The sequence below is a fragment of the Egretta garzetta genome, unplaced genomic scaffold (genome assembly GCF_000687185.1).
Source record: "Egretta garzetta isolate BGI_Z169 unplaced genomic scaffold, ASM68718v1 scaffold81, whole genome shotgun sequence".
Classification (NCBI taxonomy): Eukaryota; Metazoa; Chordata; class Aves; order Pelecaniformes; family Ardeidae; genus Egretta; species Egretta garzetta.
Genome location: NW_009258671.1, coordinates 1,654,666 through 1,675,319, shown reverse-complemented (window position 1 = coordinate 1,675,319; position 20,654 = coordinate 1,654,666). Strand labels below are relative to the sequence as shown.

Here is a 20,654-nt window from a genome sequence, read left to right as displayed (position 1 = left end):
GCAAGACAACCTGACAAAAATTTGTAAGTGCAGTTGTTCTATACACACATTGGCAGGTTAGCGATCATAAATGATCACATTTCTAACACTGCCTTTGGTTTCTTTCTGTCATGAAGGAAATTTCCTGAACAAACAAGTGTACTGGTGTCATTTCCCTGGCTAGTGTGCCATGCAAAGTAGATACAGCTATAGAAAGTTCTAACTCCACTAAAGCTTGGCTTTTTACCAAACTCAATAAGTGAAGTAAATGGTAAAACGCACAGGGCACCAATAAGCAGTGCTAAGTAGGAGGGACCAGCTCAGTACCTTCTGCCTTAGGAAAAATTAGTAATGGCTTATAATCATCCTTCCCTGAAATTAGAGGTAAAACTAAGAGTGTAAAATCTTATTCTGCACTTTCCCCTGCCATCCTCTCCATCCCATCTTTATTGATTAAAGAAACATTCATTGTTTTTTTTAAATTGGTTTTTTAAGCATTGGCTTCTGGGGCTTTAAGAATCAATGCACTTGCTGCAAGGACTGCTACTGAATTTATCTGTGAAATGTACCACGATTGTGTTTCCAATTTATGAAAGTTCTTCCTCTCCACTGCATAAATGAGTATGTTATCATTTGGCTGCCTTTAGATGTGCCTGCAAAGTGGAAGAGCATAAGCTGGAGAGACATGCTCAAAGAACAAGAAAGATCTATTAAATTGTACATTTAACTGTGTAGTGAACAAAACAATTTAGAAATTTCAGAAAGTTGCAAACAGAGCTCTGACTCAGATGCGTGATAACGGGGCCTGATCTGATGGACCACGATACCTCTCCCTGTGGTGCTGTCTTCTAACCCAGGCAATGAGGTAGCGCCTCCAATGATTTTCATTTATACTTACAAATGTGAGCTTGAGCTTAATCACCAGGACAGAGGCTGGTCTGAGAAGAAGGATAATTTAGAGTCCCCAGCCCAATGCTTGCGAAAGTGACTACCGATTTTGAGTTCTCTCTCTAAACCGTATAAAGAGTAAGCACGCGCCTGCAGGAGGAATTCAGGTTCACTGCATACTAAAGTTCCAGCAAAGGAAACATCCAAAATTCAGAATGATTGGAAACTCTTGGTCACTTTTACAATATTGCTAACAATGTGGTGAATAGAAATGATACAACATAGAGCTGAACTGTGGATTCCCTTGTTACAGAATGTTCTGAAAGCTGCATGTTTATGTGGAATCAATTTTTCTTTGGAAAAAAATAATAGAAGAAAAATGCAAGGGGGCTCTTAAACCAAAAAATTTTGTCTCAGGAAGTCTCTGAGCTGCAGATTACTGGAAGTTGGGAGAGTACCACAGTGTCATTATGTTTGGCTCATTCTCATTGTCTTCCCTAGGCATCTGTTGCTGGACACCATTGGAGACAGGATGCACTAGACTGATTTTTGGTCTGATTTAGTGCAGCTGCTGCTGCATTCTTGCATTATGTTAACAATACATGTAGACAGAGATCAGTCCTAATTTATTTCACTTACCTATGATTTAATAGTGATGGTAACACAAGTCCTTAAAATAGACATGAATATATAAAGAGCATTTATTTTATATTCTGCTCATGTTTTATATGAACATGGATCTTTCAGCTCTGTCTCGGTAATCACAAGAAATCAGAGCTGTTTTGTGGATGATAGAAGTGAGCAACTGAGTTGATGAATTGTCAGAGCCAAACATAATACAGGATAGAGTTGAATGAACCTTCAAAAACAGCTCAGTTATGGAGCTTACAATCCAGAGTTAGTGAAGGTAATGGTGAAGGAAAGTTGGACCCTATCCAGTGCTACTTCACTTTTCAAAATGATTGAAATCTGAGAAAAAGAGTAGCAGGAGAAGAAACCTCAGAAATCCATTTATAGGGAGAGTATTCCTCTCCTTCAACCCACTCTCTCAATTTGCATATACACGTGTCTCAGCAGATACATCATCTCTGAAACGAGACATCTTTAAGGAAATGTAATCCCTCTGTTTCTGAAGGTTAGCTTCCCAGTTGTTCATGCACCTACAAAATATTGTGGATATGTGAAGGACAGAATTTTTTTTTTTCTTAAAGAGGATTTGTACTGTGATCCAGCACTTCTCTATGTAGTGTTAACACGAAGCAAAAAAACCCCAGATTGATACTATCTTTTGTGAGAAAGAAACTAAAGGGACAAACCAGCTAAGATCCTGATCAGAAGTACTTGTTCTTTGGCACCACTGCAGGTGCCAGCCACTCCCAACGGTGGCACCAGGAGAGACAAAGTGATGACATCTTCCCACCTTTTCATGCCAGCAATCTTTGTGTTAGCCAGAATCTACAGTGTCTACACTGCATCCACTACACACTGAGAAGCTCTGAGATAGGCTGAGTCATATTAAATATCCCGGGAAGCACCTGACAGGACTGATATTCTGCACCACACCCCGATTCAAATCTGCATCTTCAAAGAACAATCAAGCTGTTCATTTGCACAAATGCCACCCATGCACAGAAACAAAATTTGACAGAAGGTCTGATCTGAAAGCCTGGCATGCTCTGAAAAAACATCTCAAAATCTCGTTACTCTGGGGTGTGGAAGACAACACACTGTCTATATACTCCTTTGTACATGGTGCTTTTATAAACTAGAAATGGATTCTAGTAATTTCATAGTGGCAAATAATGATAATATGCTCCAGTACCTGATCTTTCTGGATCTTTGCTTCCATCATTCTCACTAAGCGTCAAAAAAGACATGTATGCCAACGTGTGAAACTGCTAATAGTTCAGATATAAACCTGAGACACAAGTATTCTTAGAAAATCACATCCAGAGGGAAATAACAGTCAATACTCTGTTTTATATTATTAACTGGCCTTTAATAATGTGGAGGTGAATGTATATATTCTTTTCTTAAGTAAAGCTTTAGGTGAGGTATTTTTTTCTAAAGATACAACATGGAACTGAGATTACAAAGGTGGTGCAGCTTGTGCTTACCCAGACAAGCAAGGGCTTGATAAACCATTTCCTCAACCATTTCATCCACGCGTTTAATGTTTTCACAGGTAGATCACTTAACTCAAAATACCCCCCAAGCTTTTGGAGGAAATGTAATTGCTGACACAGATACCATCCCCTGACATCTGGTATTACATCATAGGTAAGATTATCTCCAACATCAAGAAAGCCTTCCAACAACCAACCAGCTCCCAGTGTAAGAAGTGGGGGTGGAACTTAAGGCATCACAGTAGAATTTATTCAAAGTGTGGGGAACTGACTTCAAAGTTTCATCCTATCTACTTCAGAAAGATGGGCTACAGGAGGGACTGTACATGGTAACATAATCTGGAAGCATATTTCAGCCCTCCTTATCTCCCCTTAGTCACTTCATGTCTGTACAGTAGTTTGAAGATATGGAGTGCTATGTAAGTGCTAAGTATTTGACTGATCACCTGTCACCAGAAACTGACTGAATCTGCTATAGAGAGTGAAATACTCTTTTCATTATCCTGAGAAATAGAAAACCTTCTCAGCCACGAAGGCAGGCATGGCACATTCAACTCAAGGTCGTCACAAGAGTCACAACTATATCTTCACTTTGACACAGAGACAGAACTGAAAGCACAGTCAGTGAACCAAAGCATGATACTGTGCTGAGCAAATTGAAGTGCTGAATTAATCAGCACATGATTATTCTGTTTATTGTTATTTTCCTACTTGGTTAATTTTCCCTTACCTGAAAGTCAGAAGCCCAAGTGCCTCCAGAGGGTTAGAAAATCTCCATCTCCTCAACACGGCATACATTTCTGATATAGTCATCCGATCCCAACCGGGTGCACTGCCCAGTACCAGAGGAAGGGAACAATTTTGATTATTGCAGAAGTAACGATAAAACCATAAGATCCTTCTCTGTTGCTCTGAGAGTCTGGAAGAGAAGATTAGAAATTCAGTTTGAAATTAAAACCACCTGGAGCTTTGTGTAGCAACAAACTTTATTGTACAGAGGGGCCAAGTCATACAGTACACTGCTTTTCAGCTAAGTACGTGTTTTCCTTGGGGTAGGATATCATTTTCTGCAGACCAGCTTTTATAAGAAAAGTGATACTTATACTCTGGATCTGTCAGCCTTGGGTCATGTAAAAATGAAGTGTCAAAACACACACATATATGGTTATTTCACTTCTCAAGCACTCTCATTTTTCTTCTCCATTGCCTCTGGTTTTGGTGTTGTTTGTTTGTTTGTTTGCTTTTACTGGGATTTTCTGACAAAGAAGGTGCAGTTATCACTGGATAAATTATTGTTACATCCATCTGCTACACATCATCCCTAACTAACAACTCTAACAACCAGACACACAACACTACTAGCCATAGCTTTCATTCCTGCCCTTGCTTTGACTGTTTCATGCAGGTGTGTCTATGTGTTCATGCACACACCCAAGAACATGAGCACGTGTGTGCACACACACGCATGGTGTCATTATCCCTAGCATTGGTATGAGTTTGGAAAAGGGAATGAAAGCTCCCAGCAACTTCTATGTCTGTTCACAAGGCCTAGCAGGCTGTGCTTCACTGTACTCGCATACAAAAAAGGACACAATACCAAATTCCTTATAGAGATATTAGTTATCTAAATGACATATTGATGAAATGGTCAGTCATCACACCATATTTCACCACAGTGAGCAATGCCCATAATAATTTTTGGTATATATCCTCTGATTTGTCAACAATTCAGGTGTCCTTTCCTCATGCATATTAAATCCTAGGTTTTGACACCACCATAAAATGGAAAAAGAAATTCCCCATGAGAGACAAGCTCAGACTACCTCCTTAATTTGATATCAGAGCCTTCAAAAGCAAGCTTTGAGAGTGCAAACTGATCTCCAGTTCACAGAAATCATTACTGGAACCAAGAGGAACATAGGTTTTCTTGCTCATCCTTGGCCAGACTGGTGATCCATCTACTTAATGGCATACCATAACAGTGACTTTAAGCGGACCTAAATATTTCAGAGCAAGGTGTGAGAAACATTGCAAAGGCTGTAAGTAAATGGCTTGTTTCCAGTCAAGCGTTTCATTACCCAGATGTGTAAGCAGGGCTCAAAATCCAAGTGTTCACATTCCTTCCAAGGTCTTCTTCCTTCTATTTGCAATGTTTTGGGATATTCTTAGCCAAAAAACTATCTTAGCCCTGCTCTAACTGTGAAGACTGTGGCTTTCACAACTCATAGGAATGAGTTCCTTTGGCTCTGTATGCACCGGAGAACTTTTTTTTTTTACAGTTTTGAATTGCCAAGCATTTAGGAACAGAGTGGCGGTACAGAGATGGGCATGTTTTTTACTGACACAAGAGTGAATGTTTATTTATTCCCCTTAGGGGAATAAGCTCATAAATGTATGTAGAAGATGAACCTAACTATGACACAAATTCTGTCATGACTCCTAGTCATAATTTCAAGAAAAGTATCATTTTGGTAACCATTTCAAGAAACAGCTTCAGAATTCATGGCATGTCTACTGTGACAATAGCTAGATGCTTTTGTGTTTGTTTGAAGAAGTCATACACAGAAAAAGAGATAAAAGTAGGCCTAAGACTTTATTGCCTGTCTGGTTTTCTTATGCATTCGGATAGTATTCTGCAGGACAGTTCAGCTAAAGGACCCCTTTTATACTTTGACTTTAAACAGGGATTTAAGCTTTCAGACAGCATCCTCCAAACTAGACAGTCTGTTGTTCAGATTAAAGCAGCTAAAGCCTCTACTGAGCTTACAAAGGGAGATAAGAAATCAATCCTTGTATCAGGTTTTCTAAATAACAGATTTCTCCCTCTGACTTCACTCCAGAGGCCATTTTCTCTTTCCATGTTTTAAAGATGAGAGATGAAATTAAAGGTTGGGTAGGGTGGGGTGTTTTTAGGTTTTCACTTTAAATTTCTTAGTTGCAACAAAAGTTTACATATTCATGTAACAGGATACTTAAGATGGATGATAAAAGTATTTTGCATACATACAGCATCTGAAGATTGTTATGCTAATAAGGACATTTCTTTGGCTCAACAGGGATAAGATGCTAATAAACCCTCTTTATTGATAAAAATGCAGTTTAGGGTTTTTTAGGTGGCGTTGAATCTAAATTTCCCTCCATGTAACAGCTATATTAAAATATATAGCCTTCTACTCAACACAAATAAAATATTTAAAAACCTAAATAATTCAGTAGTTTTCAGTTTGAAAGTTTTCATTAATCCCTTTAGCTAAATGAAGGAAACAGCTTCTGTGAAAGCTTTGTTAGCTGGTCTTAATTATTACTCCTTTTTGGGGGGGGGGGGGGGAATGGCAAAAATTAGTTTAAATGCTTCTGAGCTGGTTTTATTGTTCTTGTTCAGTACTAAAGCAGAACAAGACAAAAGACAAAAAGAGGAAAGAGCAGCAAATCTACCAAATGCAAATTTCTGTCCCCCGACACCAATTCTCACTTGCAAGTTTCTCTCCCGTAAACAGACTAGCAAAGTGTGCAGCATCACCACACTTTTTCAGACCCATTCCACTATTCACTCAACTGGAAGTAGCCTTTCTAATCACAATTCACAGTAACGGCACTCTTGTGACAACTCATAGGCAAACTAGATTCTTACCAGGTAAGCTGCAAAAAGGAAAAGGGAAACAGGGAAGGTGATAGAGAGGAAAAAGTAAGGTAGAAGGAAAATCGTGAATGAAGGGAAGAGAAATAGCAGAAACAAGAGTGTCATCTTCCCGGCTTCACAAGCAGTCTCTGATCCTTACACTGGGAGCCACTGCAAACCAGCAGGCTGCATCACATTCGAAGAACAGCTATTACCTCAGCTGGCCGGTTTTCTCGGGTTTGTATTTCAAACACAGTAACCCTAAATGAAATCAAAAGCTCACATCTGAACTGTTTTCAGAAGTCAGACAAAGCAGCTGTCAGTAACTAATGAATTCTCTTGGTTGCCCCTTTCTTGCCTGGTTTGGTGATGACGGCAAAGATCACACAGCAGCACACAGCGTAGGGCTGCGAGGAGCACAAGAGACATATGGTGAAGTTCATTTCCTTCAGTCCCATTGATCCCCTCACTAATCAACATCCAAGAGATGCTAGCCATGGAGCCAGCTACCAGAGAGACGGGGGTCCCAGAGTCAGCTACTGGGAAGACCATGTGTCTGGACCAGCTACTGGGGAAACCCGCATCTGCGTAACAGGAATAGGTGCAAGCACCAGCAACTGCAGTATGGCTGTGAACCCTGGGGGCTCACATGTCAGGGTGTCAGCAGCTGGGGAGAGCAGGGAGATCTGGGGCCAGCTACAGGATTGACTGTCTGAGCCCAATTACTGGAGCAATTAATATTTTGATACTATATATATATATAAAAATATATGTGTGTATGTACTTATATGTATTCCACCAGTGGACTCTGATCATGATCAGGCAGAGAGGAGGAACAGAATCAGAGCGTCTGGGCTGTCCACTTTGTGGCAGTGCTACATATTTGTGTGTGCTGGTAAAGTACTGCTTTCTGCCCATGCTGATTTGTTGATATTCCTACCAGGAATACAGAGTCTACCTCTCTACTGGCTGAACTTGGAGATGTGGAGCCACAGCAGCCTTGCATTTATAACGCTACTGGATTCAACAGCCTATATAGCAAGGACAACTATGTAGTTGTTTGGTTTTAACCATTGTTTCTTCTTATTCTACCATAGGGTTAAGAACATTTTCTGTCCATTCACATATGCCTTCTGTTTTCAGTAGAACAAACAGAAGGATCCCAACAGCCTGAGAAAGGTTTCTTCTGTCTTCTAACTACAGACACCCATTTATTTCAAAATCATATTTGAGGCTCGTAAGCCTCAAATGCTGAAGCATCATCATACAGACATATCGTCACTGAAAAGCTATCTAGATTCCTCTCTTTTTCTTGACATTAAAAAACAAAAAAGGAAGAGATCTTCAGATATCATGGTAATAATGTGTTTGGATACCAGTATGTTGTTACAAATTTTTTTAATAAAACTCTGTCATGACCAAGGAAGCTAAAAAGATTGTCTCTGATACAGATACAACAAATATTGCAGGCTGACAGATGCCTCTTGATCAGAAAGTACTTAAAAATGGAATTCCTTCATTCAAACCCCAGATATGCTACTCTTCACCTTGATGATTTATTTTCTAGACTAGCTTTCCTGATAAGATAGGACAACCAAAAACAACAAACTGGAAAAAAACAGGACTAGCATGCTCTTTCCTCCGAGGATCTGTTATTGAACTTACCAAAGCCTTAACTCCAGCCTGATGACTTTCAGTGGTCTCTTCCCTTCATATTCCCACAGAACCCATAATTATTGTACTAGGGATATTATAGGGTCTACCCTTGCCTAGTCTTTGTAATACCTATTCAGGAATCTGTTATCCATTAATTTGTATACAGCCTTTATGAATCTGATTAAGTTGTCTAACTCCACAGCTTTGTGACAGAAGATTTTAAAAGTTCACACTGACTGTCTTAAGAAGTATTGTCTGCCATTTGTTGACAATTGTTCTACTTATTTCATTGAATGTTCCTAGTTTGAATATTATGGGATTTGATGATGCATTCACCTTGTCCACTACCATCATGATTTTATAAAAATCAGTCATACATACACACACATTCCCTACTGTTCTCCTCTTCAAACTAAGGAGACCCAGCCTTTTTAGCTTTTCTTGGCCAAGTAGCTGCTTAATCCCTTTAGTACAGAGAAGAGCCACTAAAATGACATTTTCCAGATCTACTGTGTCCTTCCCAAGTTGTGGAGACAAGAACTATGTAGCATATTCAAAATACAGCATGTCAAGGTTTTAGACAGCAGTGAAATGGCACACACTGGCTTCTTCTCTACACCCTTCCTGATGATACCCAATATTTTGTTGGCACTTTTGGCTGCTGCTGCACATTGTACTCATGAATTCAGGGAAATGTCAGCAGTAATGTCAAGATATATTTCCTGTGTTGTAACTGCCAGTTCTGAGTTCAGTGTCATGCACAGATGCTTAGATAATTTTTCCGCAAATACATTCCTTTAAATTTATCCACATTGAAGCTCATCTGCCATGTCTATGCCCAGTTCTGTAAGGTCCTTCTGGATCTCCCCTCCGTGGCATGGTGTTTGACAACCTGGAAGAGCTTAGTACCACCTGCAAACCTGGAGATTTCCCCACTCCCTTCCTTCTCCACATCATTGATAAAGATACTGACTAAAACTGGTCCTGACCTTGAGCACTGAAAGACCCTACTACTGATTCTTCCATTCTGAAAAGCCACCATTAAACATCTAATCTTTGCATTTAACCAGTTTTCCTCCAAACCCATGGCAACTTCATTTCTTTAACAATCTGATATGGAACCTCAGCAAAATTTTTTGAACATCCACCAAAGCCCCAATATCCATGCACCCACTGACAACCTTCTAAGACAGCAACAGGTTAGTGAGGCAGGATTTCTATTCATAGAAGCCACATTGGCTCTTTCCTGACAAATTACTGAGTGTATTATTATTGAAGGACACTGATTTTCATAGAACCCAGAGGTTTTCTTGCTAATACTGATGTAAGACTTATTGCATCACCTGAAAATCTTATGTTTTGAATAAAAAATTAGTTTCTCGCTTCAAAGACACAAAAAGAAATAGTAATAGAAAGGGAAAACCAATCCTTTTTTAGACTGGTAAAATACACTGCCACCTCCAGGTGCTTATTTAGGCTTTGCTGTGATCTAGTCTCTCATTTAGAGGTGTTACTTCTCAAATCAATCAAGCTAGGCTTCTTCAGAGGAAAATTTTGTTTTTAAAGAACTGGATACACTTAATTGTGATCGATAGGATAAGTACAGCAAGCCAAGAATCAGCAAGGCTAGGCTGGGTACAACTTACAGCAAGAGAGAATGTGTCTGTGAAAGTCTTGTAATATGCTTCAGGCAGTCTTTGGTTGGCTCTTCAAGGTCACCTTTTCTTTCTTCAGGTTCAGGTTTAATGAACTCCAAATTAGTTTCTGGAAAGTCAATCTTTTTTTAAAAAAAAAAAAAAAAAAAAAGAGAACTCCTTTTAGCAATATGTATTCTCAGAAACAACTATCAATAAATGCTATCTTGGATTTCTACAGGAAGGACAGAAAATATGAGAGAAAGAAGAAGGGATAATTCTTTGAGAGTGTTCACCATATGCAATATATTACTTAAATATGTTGGTGATAAACAGCCCACGAAAATCAGTGGGAGCTTTGTCACTGACTTTCCTGGGAGAATTTCATCCACCATATTTCAATTATATTATAACTGCATGAACTCAAAGCTGTTTTCCTCCTTTCCTGGTTTTTAATGAGATGGTTCTTAAGTGGAACACTTCCATCAATGTAGATTTTTTTGGTTTGGGTTTTTTTTCTGAAAAAGTAGGGATAATTCTGATGTGTAGGTTTGCCAATGCGAGAGATGGAAATCAAATTCTTGATTTCACTTCTGGATGTTCAATTTCACATATATTGCAGAGCATCTACCAATTTTTCATTCTTTACACATACATATGGGCATCAGAAATTTAGGATAATGTTTTTAAGATAGAGGGAAAGAAAACATTCAACCAAAATTAGGAAGATTAAGGTGCTTGATAATTGGAGCACAGACTTAGCTGAAAATTCAGGTTGCTCTTCAAAATTCAGCTCAGTTTGCATATCCCATTTTGGTTTATTAATGCACACACTACAATATCTTATCTATATCTACTTTTTTTTTAATATATGTATTTGATATGCATCACTCTTCTAAAGATTATCAAAGTTATTCCCTACAAAACATAAGTGTCTTGTTGGTCACGTCAGAAAAGCTATCTTTATGACATTTCTGGCATGTTCACAAATTGTGATACTGTCACATGCATGGGAATAACTGAAAATGAGGTGGGGGAATGAGAGATCTTCCTGTTCCATTTCCTTCAGCAGAGAGATATTATAAATTAATACCCATTAACTGTCTCAACTTCCTTTTATTATTAATAGAGGAAGCTATGTTAAGGCATCATCTTTGACTGAACTCCTCAGACTAGAAAATCCCCATTTGCTTTTCTATTAAAACCAGGGCATTTTTAGGCCAGCCTCATTTATCTGTATTATCTGCTTTTACATGTCATTCAGCTTTTTAATACAGAAAACAATTGGCTTTGCCCTTGAAGTATCCAGTTGCTAATTTAACCTGGAAAGGTAACAAAACTACCATGCAGACCTAATGCATTTTCAATACTGGGAGCACCATTCTGCCCAGAAGGAGTGGGTGCTCAGCATGTAGTCATCGAGGGAGAGCTACACTGATGCCTATTGACAATTTTCTTGTAGCACTTCCTTTGCAAATCCTTTATGCTACTCAGTCTAATTGCAAGCTGTATGTTATGTTTATAATGGCATGTAATTCAATAGTACTCAGAACAAAAGTTCAGATTTGAAAAGGCAGCTGTAAGTCAGGTACCAAGTCATTAATTTGTGTCAAAAGTATTTTTGGAGCCAAAATTGTAACAAAAATTACCCTACAAAAACCTGCTCTAGCCCTCAGAGGTAGTTTTTGATATGAAAGTATCAAACACATTTGCCACTGTGCAGAATTATACACTTCCATCCATTCAGATTAACATACTCTCTTTGAGCAGCTCTAATGGAAATAGGATTTTTAATTTCTGTGGTCTTGATGAGCTGTGGGAACAATCCTTCTTGTACTTTGTTAGAAAACAACCCTTTCCTTTGGTTTCTTACTTTCTTACCTGCAATGTTACTGAGGTTGGTGTATCAGTACTGCAGATGCCTGGGGTAATCATTGTTGTTGTAAGCGTGCTGTGCAACGTCATGCTAAGCAGCACAGTTCCGTGAACGAGCCTCCTGCAGTACACACAGACAGAAATACTGCATCAGTACTGGAGACAACATGAACAGGTTTTACTGAAATTACATCAAAGAACATGGAACTGGATAGCTTAAAAGACAAGCAAAAGGAGAACAACCCCCTTATCTTCATGTGGCTAATACAAACCTGGCCTAGATCAGCAGAGGCTGCACACTCATGGCCTCATTGCCCTAGCGGTATCTGTGAAGTTGCAGGGATCATGACACAAATCACACTGCCAAGACATTCTACCTCAGCTCTGAGCTTTACCACTGACTTCTTGTGTGACAGGGTTTATAATTTAAGCTAGGTGTAAAATAAGGACAACAGCATATTTCTATCTCAACATTTAATTTTGAGGACAAATATGTTAGAGATTGTGCAGGCTGCATGTATTCCACGAAACTCATGGCAACCTGCCACAACCATGAAGGATCCTTGCTGATTTTATGAGAGAAGGGCAGGGAGGAGAGAGTATGCTATCAGAGTCTCCAAAGAGCTGAAAGGAGTTTGAGTGGGATAGTTTGTATCGCGTGCGCTGCATGTGGGTTTTGGACAGATGAAAGATTATGGACTGAAGTACCAGTCTGAGCACTACACGTACAAGAAAGTCTTATCGGAAACAGGCATGCATGCGGTCTGCAGATAAGAAAACCAGCATGATTTGGCAGGTCAACACAATTCAGTCTAGAGAATTTGAATAAAACCAGGAAGTTCAGATGTAAATATTAATAATAACCAATCCACTCAAAGTAAGAATGCAGTACCTGAATAAAGGAAGACACGGAACACTGGACTTACCCTTTTAATTGTCCACATCGTAAAGGTTAGTGAGGTCAGAAATTTGATTACGTTCAACATCTCTTCTTTTACTGACAAATAATTTTTATTACAATCATTCCAAGAACTGCTCAGTCAAAACAACTGAGAGAATGGGCTAGATTCTCTTCTGTGCATTGCAACAGAAACAGCCAACCAGGCAGACGAGTTGTGAGTGCACAGCTTTTACCGGAGATGAGGATGTTACAGGTACAAGAGAACTCAGACGGACCTTTTGATCCCAGCATGAGTTTGCAACATTGCTGTAAGAAAGTACCTTTTGAATTGCAAACTGAAATAAATTGTTGCTAAGTCATCTGAAGAAGAAATAAGAAACTCCTGCAAAGTAATTTTTATAGTCAACACTTGGTATAAACCTAATTCAGGGCTAATTTTCTTTTTCGCTTCTCAAGCTATTCATGTTGTTTGTGCAAACATTTTATTTTATTGTGAGAACACAGACCAGGAGGGTTAAAGAAAAAACCACTATCTGAAGTTTCTTTTGCAGCTGTAGTCACATTTGCAGGGGAATGGAGGCAGAAGAAGAAGCTGTGATGTGAACAAGACAGCACTCAGGGGAAAGCAGTTGTGTGATAGGAAGTCTTTCACATTTAGGTCACCGATGTGAACGTGTAAGTGACCAATAGTGGTTCAAAGTTGTTTTTCTGTGATGTGTACTCAGATGACCTTTAATAAATGAGTTGCATCTCTTCAACCACTCCTTTACTGACAGGGGTTTACATCATAATTTGAACTAATAGGCAGTTTTGTTAGAAGGGAGAAGAGTAGCTGAGAACTGAATGAACACAAAGATTAAATTATCCTTCTGAGCTCTCATTACTGCTAACCACTTTCATATTGTGTTCTAAAACTACAGAGGGCTTTAAAAAAGAATCCATACAGTGGACTTCTTTCCTGGGAAACCTGTATAGACAAATAGAAGTAGCACAGACCTCAGAGGCACTGTAGATATGTTTAATTGATTATTTCAACTCATTTGGACTCAGTACAGATGCAGCTAAAGACTGTCCAGGAAGATGAGGAAGAATTGGCAGTTGGGCTTCTCAGAGTAGTCAACTGGAGAAACAGCAAGTAAAGCAATATAGCTTTGCTGGACATGACCATCTGCTGTCATGTTAAAGCAGATGACAAGACTGTGAGTAAAACCAAAGACATTAAGCCACTTCAATAGTATGGCAAGGATATCTCCTAAGAAAATATGAAGTTGTTTTAAAAACCAGACACATATTTATGTCTTGTGTAAAAAGTAGCCTATTTTATACATTTACAAGTAAGTGACAACTTACCTATCTTCCATCAGTAAGCCACTCTTTGGACTAAGGCTAGTGTGGAAACACAGGAGGCATTTTTAAAAAGATGTGAAGAGGCATCGACAACTGTGAAATACAGCGTATGTTTTTTTAGCACATCTTTCCTTCTCCATCTTTAGGGCACTGTATGCACTGCACAGCTAGCATTGTTCAGAACCAAGTCTGCTTTGGCACACACACATGGAACCAGGGGCCATGCAGGTGAATGAAACAGTAAAAAGGTGCATCATTATTTTCAGAAAAAGGAAAGGAAGCAGGAGAGTGTGCAGGATCCCTTCAGAAAAGGAAGGAGATAGCATCATGAGCATGACAACCATAACCTTTACTGAACGGACAGATTCCTCTCTCTGCTACCTGGTTCTGTTGATGAGCTCAGGCCAGTCTCTCCCTGTTCTGCCTGCCAGTTTTCCCATCTGTAAGGTGATGGCAGTGACTTTTGTAAAGACTGTATAATGATCGCAACCATAGACAATGGCTTCCATGTAGCAACTTCAGCATCAAGCACATCAGAAGGTGAAGAAGCGCATGCTGCTCTGTGTCTACTGCCATTTATTTATATGCTCATGCAAAACCAGGGCAGATGGAAACCCCTGGAATTACACATATTCCCAGCTCTTGTTTATTACTGGAGCTAAACTAAACTGCCTGTCTTACTTCAGTAGAAGGGGATGCTGCTATTTAAGGACAGTTCAAGTTACCCTAACTTAACAAAATCAACCTTGTGTCCTGAAGGCACGTGGAAGACTTCCCTCACCACATCCAGCAAAAGGAAATTTTTTTTTGCTCGCTCTGTCTGATTTGGAAACACCAGTTCAAAATAAATTGTGTTGTTAGAATCAGTGAAGTCAGAGCAATGGGCACTGTGGGGGACATTACAACTCCCAAATTGCCCCAAATGATGGATTTCTGATTTGTTAATTAGCTCTGGATCACTAAACTATTCAGCCCAAGAGACAAACACATTTTTCTGATGTGAAGGAATGGAAAGTTGGCACACAGACTTGCAAACACTTTTTGAACTGCCTCATGCGTCTAATAAGACTTCTTGACACAGATGCACCATCAAGGGCTTTATTTGCTTCGATTTAGGGCCACTATCTAAAGTCAACTACCTGATAAGGATGAGAAATATGGATGTGGAGGCTCACCTACACCTACTGGACAAGTTGGCAGCTACAATCATTATTACTGTGTTCATTCCCAAATGTATATAACATTAGAGTAGAGTTACTGTTTAGACTGGATATACCAGGAAAACGAGGACAAAATATAGTGTAAAAATAATGTAATTATCCCCAAGCCTGACATTATAAGCCTCAGAAATTCAGAGTTGAGGTTGAAGTTAAAGGAAATCCAAAGCTGTTAATCTATAAACCCCCCACATCTTATGGCCCGAGCAGTCTTATTTCTGCATTGGAATAATACTGTGAAATAACTACTTTATTATAATTACAAATACTACAGAATTCTAGAAAATCCAAATTAGAGATATAATTTTCAAGTGCAAAGTAATGCTACATGTCCTACAGACTTTTATAAGGACCACATCTTCCATTCCCACAGTTTCTAGTTTAAATAACTTCCATAAATTCAAAGGTGCCGAATACAGCAAATACAAACCTATCAGATTATTCTAGACCTTTAAAACAAATTTTCAGTTATGTTCCCGATTCTTTCCTAATTTTGCTGCAAAACATAAAGTTAAAAAATAAGTTGCATGCAATAACTGTAAGGTAAACAACCACATTTAGGCAAAGACTGGAGAATATTTGCAGGAAATCAGTTTTGTAAAGAGTGAGACTCTTTGTACATGCAAAATTGATAAGAAGTAATCCCAACACACATTTGATAAAGAGTATAGTAGCTGCCCTGTGTATCCATCAGCTAGTCATGTTATACATCAGCACACTGCAAGACAACCGTCAGAATAGTGAGAGATATTAGTAGAATTCAGGAACTAATGTAAATCAAGCAAATTTCAAATTTACTAAACATTTGTTCACCGACAACTGTTTAACAACAACAATAAAACAAAATTAAAAAGGCCAAATTCTTGAGAACATTTTCAAATATTGTACGGTTTCAACAGGGGCAAGGTATGGAGAAAAGACTGCAGTAAGAAATGCTAATTAATAAGTAATATGCTTTATTTAATCAGTTGGGGTTTGCTTCTACTTTTTGTATATTTCTCATACACTCTGCTTAGTCACTGTTTTTTCAGATGAGAACCGGAGTGTTAAAATCTCAGAAAAATCTTAAACAGAATTCCTGTGGTTTTAATGAGAATAAGATATAATGGGACAGAAATGAGGAACTGTATTTTTAAACTGACGTTAATTTTCTTCTTCTAATGATTAACAAGTATATATATATATTTATATTTTAAGAAGCATCTGAATACAGAAAGATAGGCCACTCTGTCCTTATCTTCGCTGACCCAGAGAAGAATGGCTCAGTGACCAACTGGGACAAGGATTTGAACATGGATGTTTGATGACCCAGGCAAATACCTCAGGGCTACTGGCTTCTTCAAAGAGCTTATTTCTATCCTTTCCCCTTTAAATTAGATCTTAGACATGAGAATGTTAAGACTTTTTTTAAAACTCAAATTCACCTCTGAGAAAAGCTTTCTTTCAGGGGATATTTTCCAAGTTAGGAATGCTTTGTCAAAGATTTTCTGGTCAGATTTCTTTAATATCTTTATATATATTTACAGAGTTTATCCATTTAGAGACCCTAATAGCATAATCTTTGCAATAATACAAGGTACTCTTGACACATTAGCATGACACTACAGGTACAAATCTTTTCCTGGTACATACTTTCAAGTTCAGAAATACTCTATTAAAATAAGTCTTGAAGTTTAGTTGCATTCCAGCAGCAAGGGGAGTGAAGTTGGGTTCATTGCTCAGGTTATTAACATTTTCCACAAAATTGGTGAGTCAAATAAAACAATTATTAACTTTTAAATTTTTTGTGGAGCAGGAAATGGCCTCTCAAAGTCCTACTGTTGCTTCTCAATTACTTCAACTAATTGATAGTGTTACCTATTAAGAATCACCTGACAGTTTTAAACCTGCTACTTTCTAAGTTGGTAACCCTGAGAGCTAGTTTTCTCTACCAAAAAATATTCATGATCTTCCAAAGAAAAGGAAAAGCAGGCAGGGTGAATGTTCAGATAGTTTCACATTTCAGAACAAATTTCAGGGCTATCCTTATTTTTAAACCAATCTATCAATTGAAATAATGGTGAACGAATAATTCTGTGGAGTTGTGGTTGGCTAAAAGAGGAAAAATCATTTTGGTTTCTTTGTGTTAGTAATTATTACAATTGTAAATGACACAGCTATCAGATTAGGGGGTGTTGAACATGCTATTCCCAAATCATTCCTCCCCAACAACTCAAGTTTTGTTTTGCTTTGAAGGGTCATTTCAGCAATGATCTCTACAATTATACAGCAGATGAAAGGAAAGTAGCCCTCTCTCCCCGTCATTGTGCTGATTGTGTGTACCATGAAAGAATGAAGTCATTTTTCAGCAAAATTTTTGAAACTGTCTGGCCGACTTCGAGATCTACCTAATGAAAATCAACGTGCTTGCTCCAATGGTATACATTAAAAAATACACATCACGGGGAGCTGAGGGCTTTCAGATCTTCCAAAAATCATTCCTTTGGGACTTCAATGCTGAACAATAAGAAAACCTCTAGTACAACACAACTCCTCAAGAATAGGATTCTCACATATCCCATTTGCCTCCAATAGTGCCTAAATGTTCCCCAATCGAGTTATCATACCTAATGCTCTGCTACTGAACGTACTCAGCCCATATCAGCTTGCTGGAGTGAGGACATCCTAACATTTCATCTCAAGTTAGATTCTCAGCTAAGATATCTCATCTACCTATTTCACCCTAAGCACTAGGATAGTAGAAATAGACAAAATAAACATAATGCATGTTTTGCTTAAAAAGACACACGCAATGGAAGAGTGAGTGATGTGCTCTTCTTCAGAGTAACTATGACAGAAAAGTCATTGAATAAAATGGCCAACCAATTCTTGGAGTAGAGATTTGATTCATGTTTCTTTCCTTCTTTCAAGCTAAGCACTCTGATCACTAAGTCACAGAAGAATGCTCTCTTCTTCTGAACAGAATAATCTTGAATTTTCTTCTACAAAGATGGAAAAAGCTTCTAGCCCAGTCCAACCTATTTTCTAGTGTCTTAAGCCTCTCAGTTTGAAAGTTCAATGGAACCCAAGGTCTTTCAAACACAGTAAATTTATATATGCAATCAGATTTTTTGGTTTTGTTTTGTCAAAATGGTGATTGACACCATGTGGAGAAGTAGATGAAGAAGTCTCAAGACGAGGGAAGAGCTACAGCTTAGAGATGGATGTAATGCAGAAACTTGTGGGGCTTGAACGTATCCATCTATTGCCCAGAGGGCATGCAGAACTATGGAGTCTAAACAAAAATTAAGTATTATTGTAAAAGCTCGATCTAAATTCAGATGCCTCAGTGCTACCAAAATATGTTTAGAGCAATGCAGAAAATTTACCTTAGATGTCCGTTTATACATCACTGCAGAGACATTCAGGGTTACAAGCATCTTTAAACCACTGTTACACTGTGTTGTGTAGAAAGAAGAGGTTAAAAAAGAGGAGAAAGCTTATAGAGTGGTGTGTAGAGGGAAAGGTGCTCATTGTGGTCATCACTAACTGCCCCACTCTGAGCAGAATGAATGGGTGAGAGAACAGAATGAAGACTGAAAAAAACCAACCATTGTGAACAAGGAGCTACGCTGAGGAGGATGTTGCAAAATCACAGGAAAGGGTGCAGCAAGGCCTTTCAAAAGGGGTATGAAACTTTAAGTGTTAAACAGTTACCTAAGCAAAGTTCAAAAACAAAGTATTGGAAAGAAAGAAAAGCTTATGGATGGAGCTCTTACTGACACATCAAGAGCAGTTTACTGTAAGTGACTGTCTCAGTCTTATTACAGCAAGGTCCTGAAATGAGTATTTCTGTCTTTTATATTTCTCCCAAGTTGAGTGCAATATTATTCAAGAATGGTCTTTTTTTAAGCTGTCATACAAAAATGAACTTACTCTTTTGGATACAATGGGGAGCATGTCCAAGCAAGCACTTCTGTATTTTTAGAGGCACTGTTTACTCCCATTCTAACAGAAAATCAGAAAAGAGAAAAATAAAAGTTAAAAAAAAAAATTTGAGCATTGTTACCACAAGTGAATTCTTCCTACATTTTTCTAGATGCCTTAACACATATATCAAGTGACAAATTACAAGAGTTGCACTCTGAAGGAAAATGCAACTGACAGATCCCTTCAAGACATTGATGAGTATTGCCCAGAATTAACGTGGGTCATAGTACTTGAGAAAAAGTACATAAAAACTCATTCACTTCAGTGGTAACCACTAGAGCTGACAAAGACAGGAAAAGCTTAGTTGAAGTTCTGCTTTAGAATTACAATATCAATGAAGGGCTGTTTCAGAATAAGCATCCCCTAAGGGTGAATTGTAAACCAATAGTTAGTTATTTGCTGTCTTGTGTCTTCAGAGGAAAACAGTACTTAAGAAGCTAAGAGATGCTTGTGAGAAGAGTATGATAATCATTCTTTTGTTCAGATGTGCTTTGGTGGTGTGGTGCTTCCCAACCACAATTTAAATGTAGATTTTGTCTTAACAGCAATGAGTGATTCACATTATTTAGTGAGAAAATTCAGATCTATCAATTTTCATCTCAACTTTGCGTTGACCATTAGCAAACTTGGTTGGTCATTCAATTTGTTTATATACATTATATGAATTGATTTAAAATTGTAACTTCAAACAATTCCAATAAATAAGATACTTTCATGCTATTTGGAAAAATCATGCAACTACCCAGACATGTGCAAGTCTATATTTTCTTTTTCCTGAAGAAAATGTTTACAGTGGATGGTGCATTTCTAGCTTTTTCCATGTATATTCAGTGCAAACTTAAATTTTTCAAGTGGAAAGTGAAATTAATTACATTTCTCTTTATAAACAAAATCAATATAAGGAGGTAAAGGCTAAAAGAATTATTCCGCATTGACAACATAAGCATTAAGAAATCAAAAGATCTGAATAACCTTGAGATTATGAAAACAAACTAGAAAATACATTTAAATATTATAGATTCCATTTAATTTTCAGATATTCAGTCTAGACTGGCAAAGTAATGGAACTCTCAGCATTTTTAAAAAGGTATAGTCATACTTAAGCAGTAAGCAAATGTAGAAATTGGTATTTTAAAAGTATAGTAGCCTGAAAAACATAAAGATTATAGGTAGCAGAAATAAGACAAGGTAATAATATAAGGTAAATTTAGCATAAGATTTTACTCCTAGTTCCAAATCTGCCAAAATTCTATTGGCTTTGGGAAAGTTTCCTTGAATGCACTGAGGAACCACTGAAAGAAAGTCGATGGTTTTCAGCCAAAATTCTGAAATACTCCAAATTAGCATTAGTGTCAAAATTTCAGGTAATCAGTCCTAAACATTTGGAAATTATTCAAATTTGCATACCTCCCTCTGAATAACAAAGCAAGACAGCAATTTCCC

The 20,654-nt window shown here is 38.1% G+C and overlaps 1 protein-coding gene across 1 annotated transcript in view; it reads right to left on the bottom strand.

The window, feature by feature from the left end:
- Positions 1 to 20,654, bottom strand: part of PIK3C2G (phosphatidylinositol-4-phosphate 3-kinase catalytic subunit type 2 gamma) — a 199,628-nt gene that overhangs the window by 117,880 nt on the left and 61,094 nt on the right. Inside the window, exons 14-17 of the mRNA XM_009648693.1 lie at positions 19,158 to 19,229; positions 11,784 to 11,898; positions 9,915 to 10,045; positions 3,724 to 3,912 (exon numbers count right to left, since the gene is read on the bottom strand). Coding sequence (XP_009646988.1) covers positions 3,724 to 3,912; positions 9,915 to 10,045; positions 11,784 to 11,898; positions 19,158 to 19,229 — 507 coding nt within the window. The remainder of the gene's footprint in view (positions 1 to 3,723; positions 3,913 to 9,914; positions 10,046 to 11,783; positions 11,899 to 19,157; positions 19,230 to 20,654) is intronic.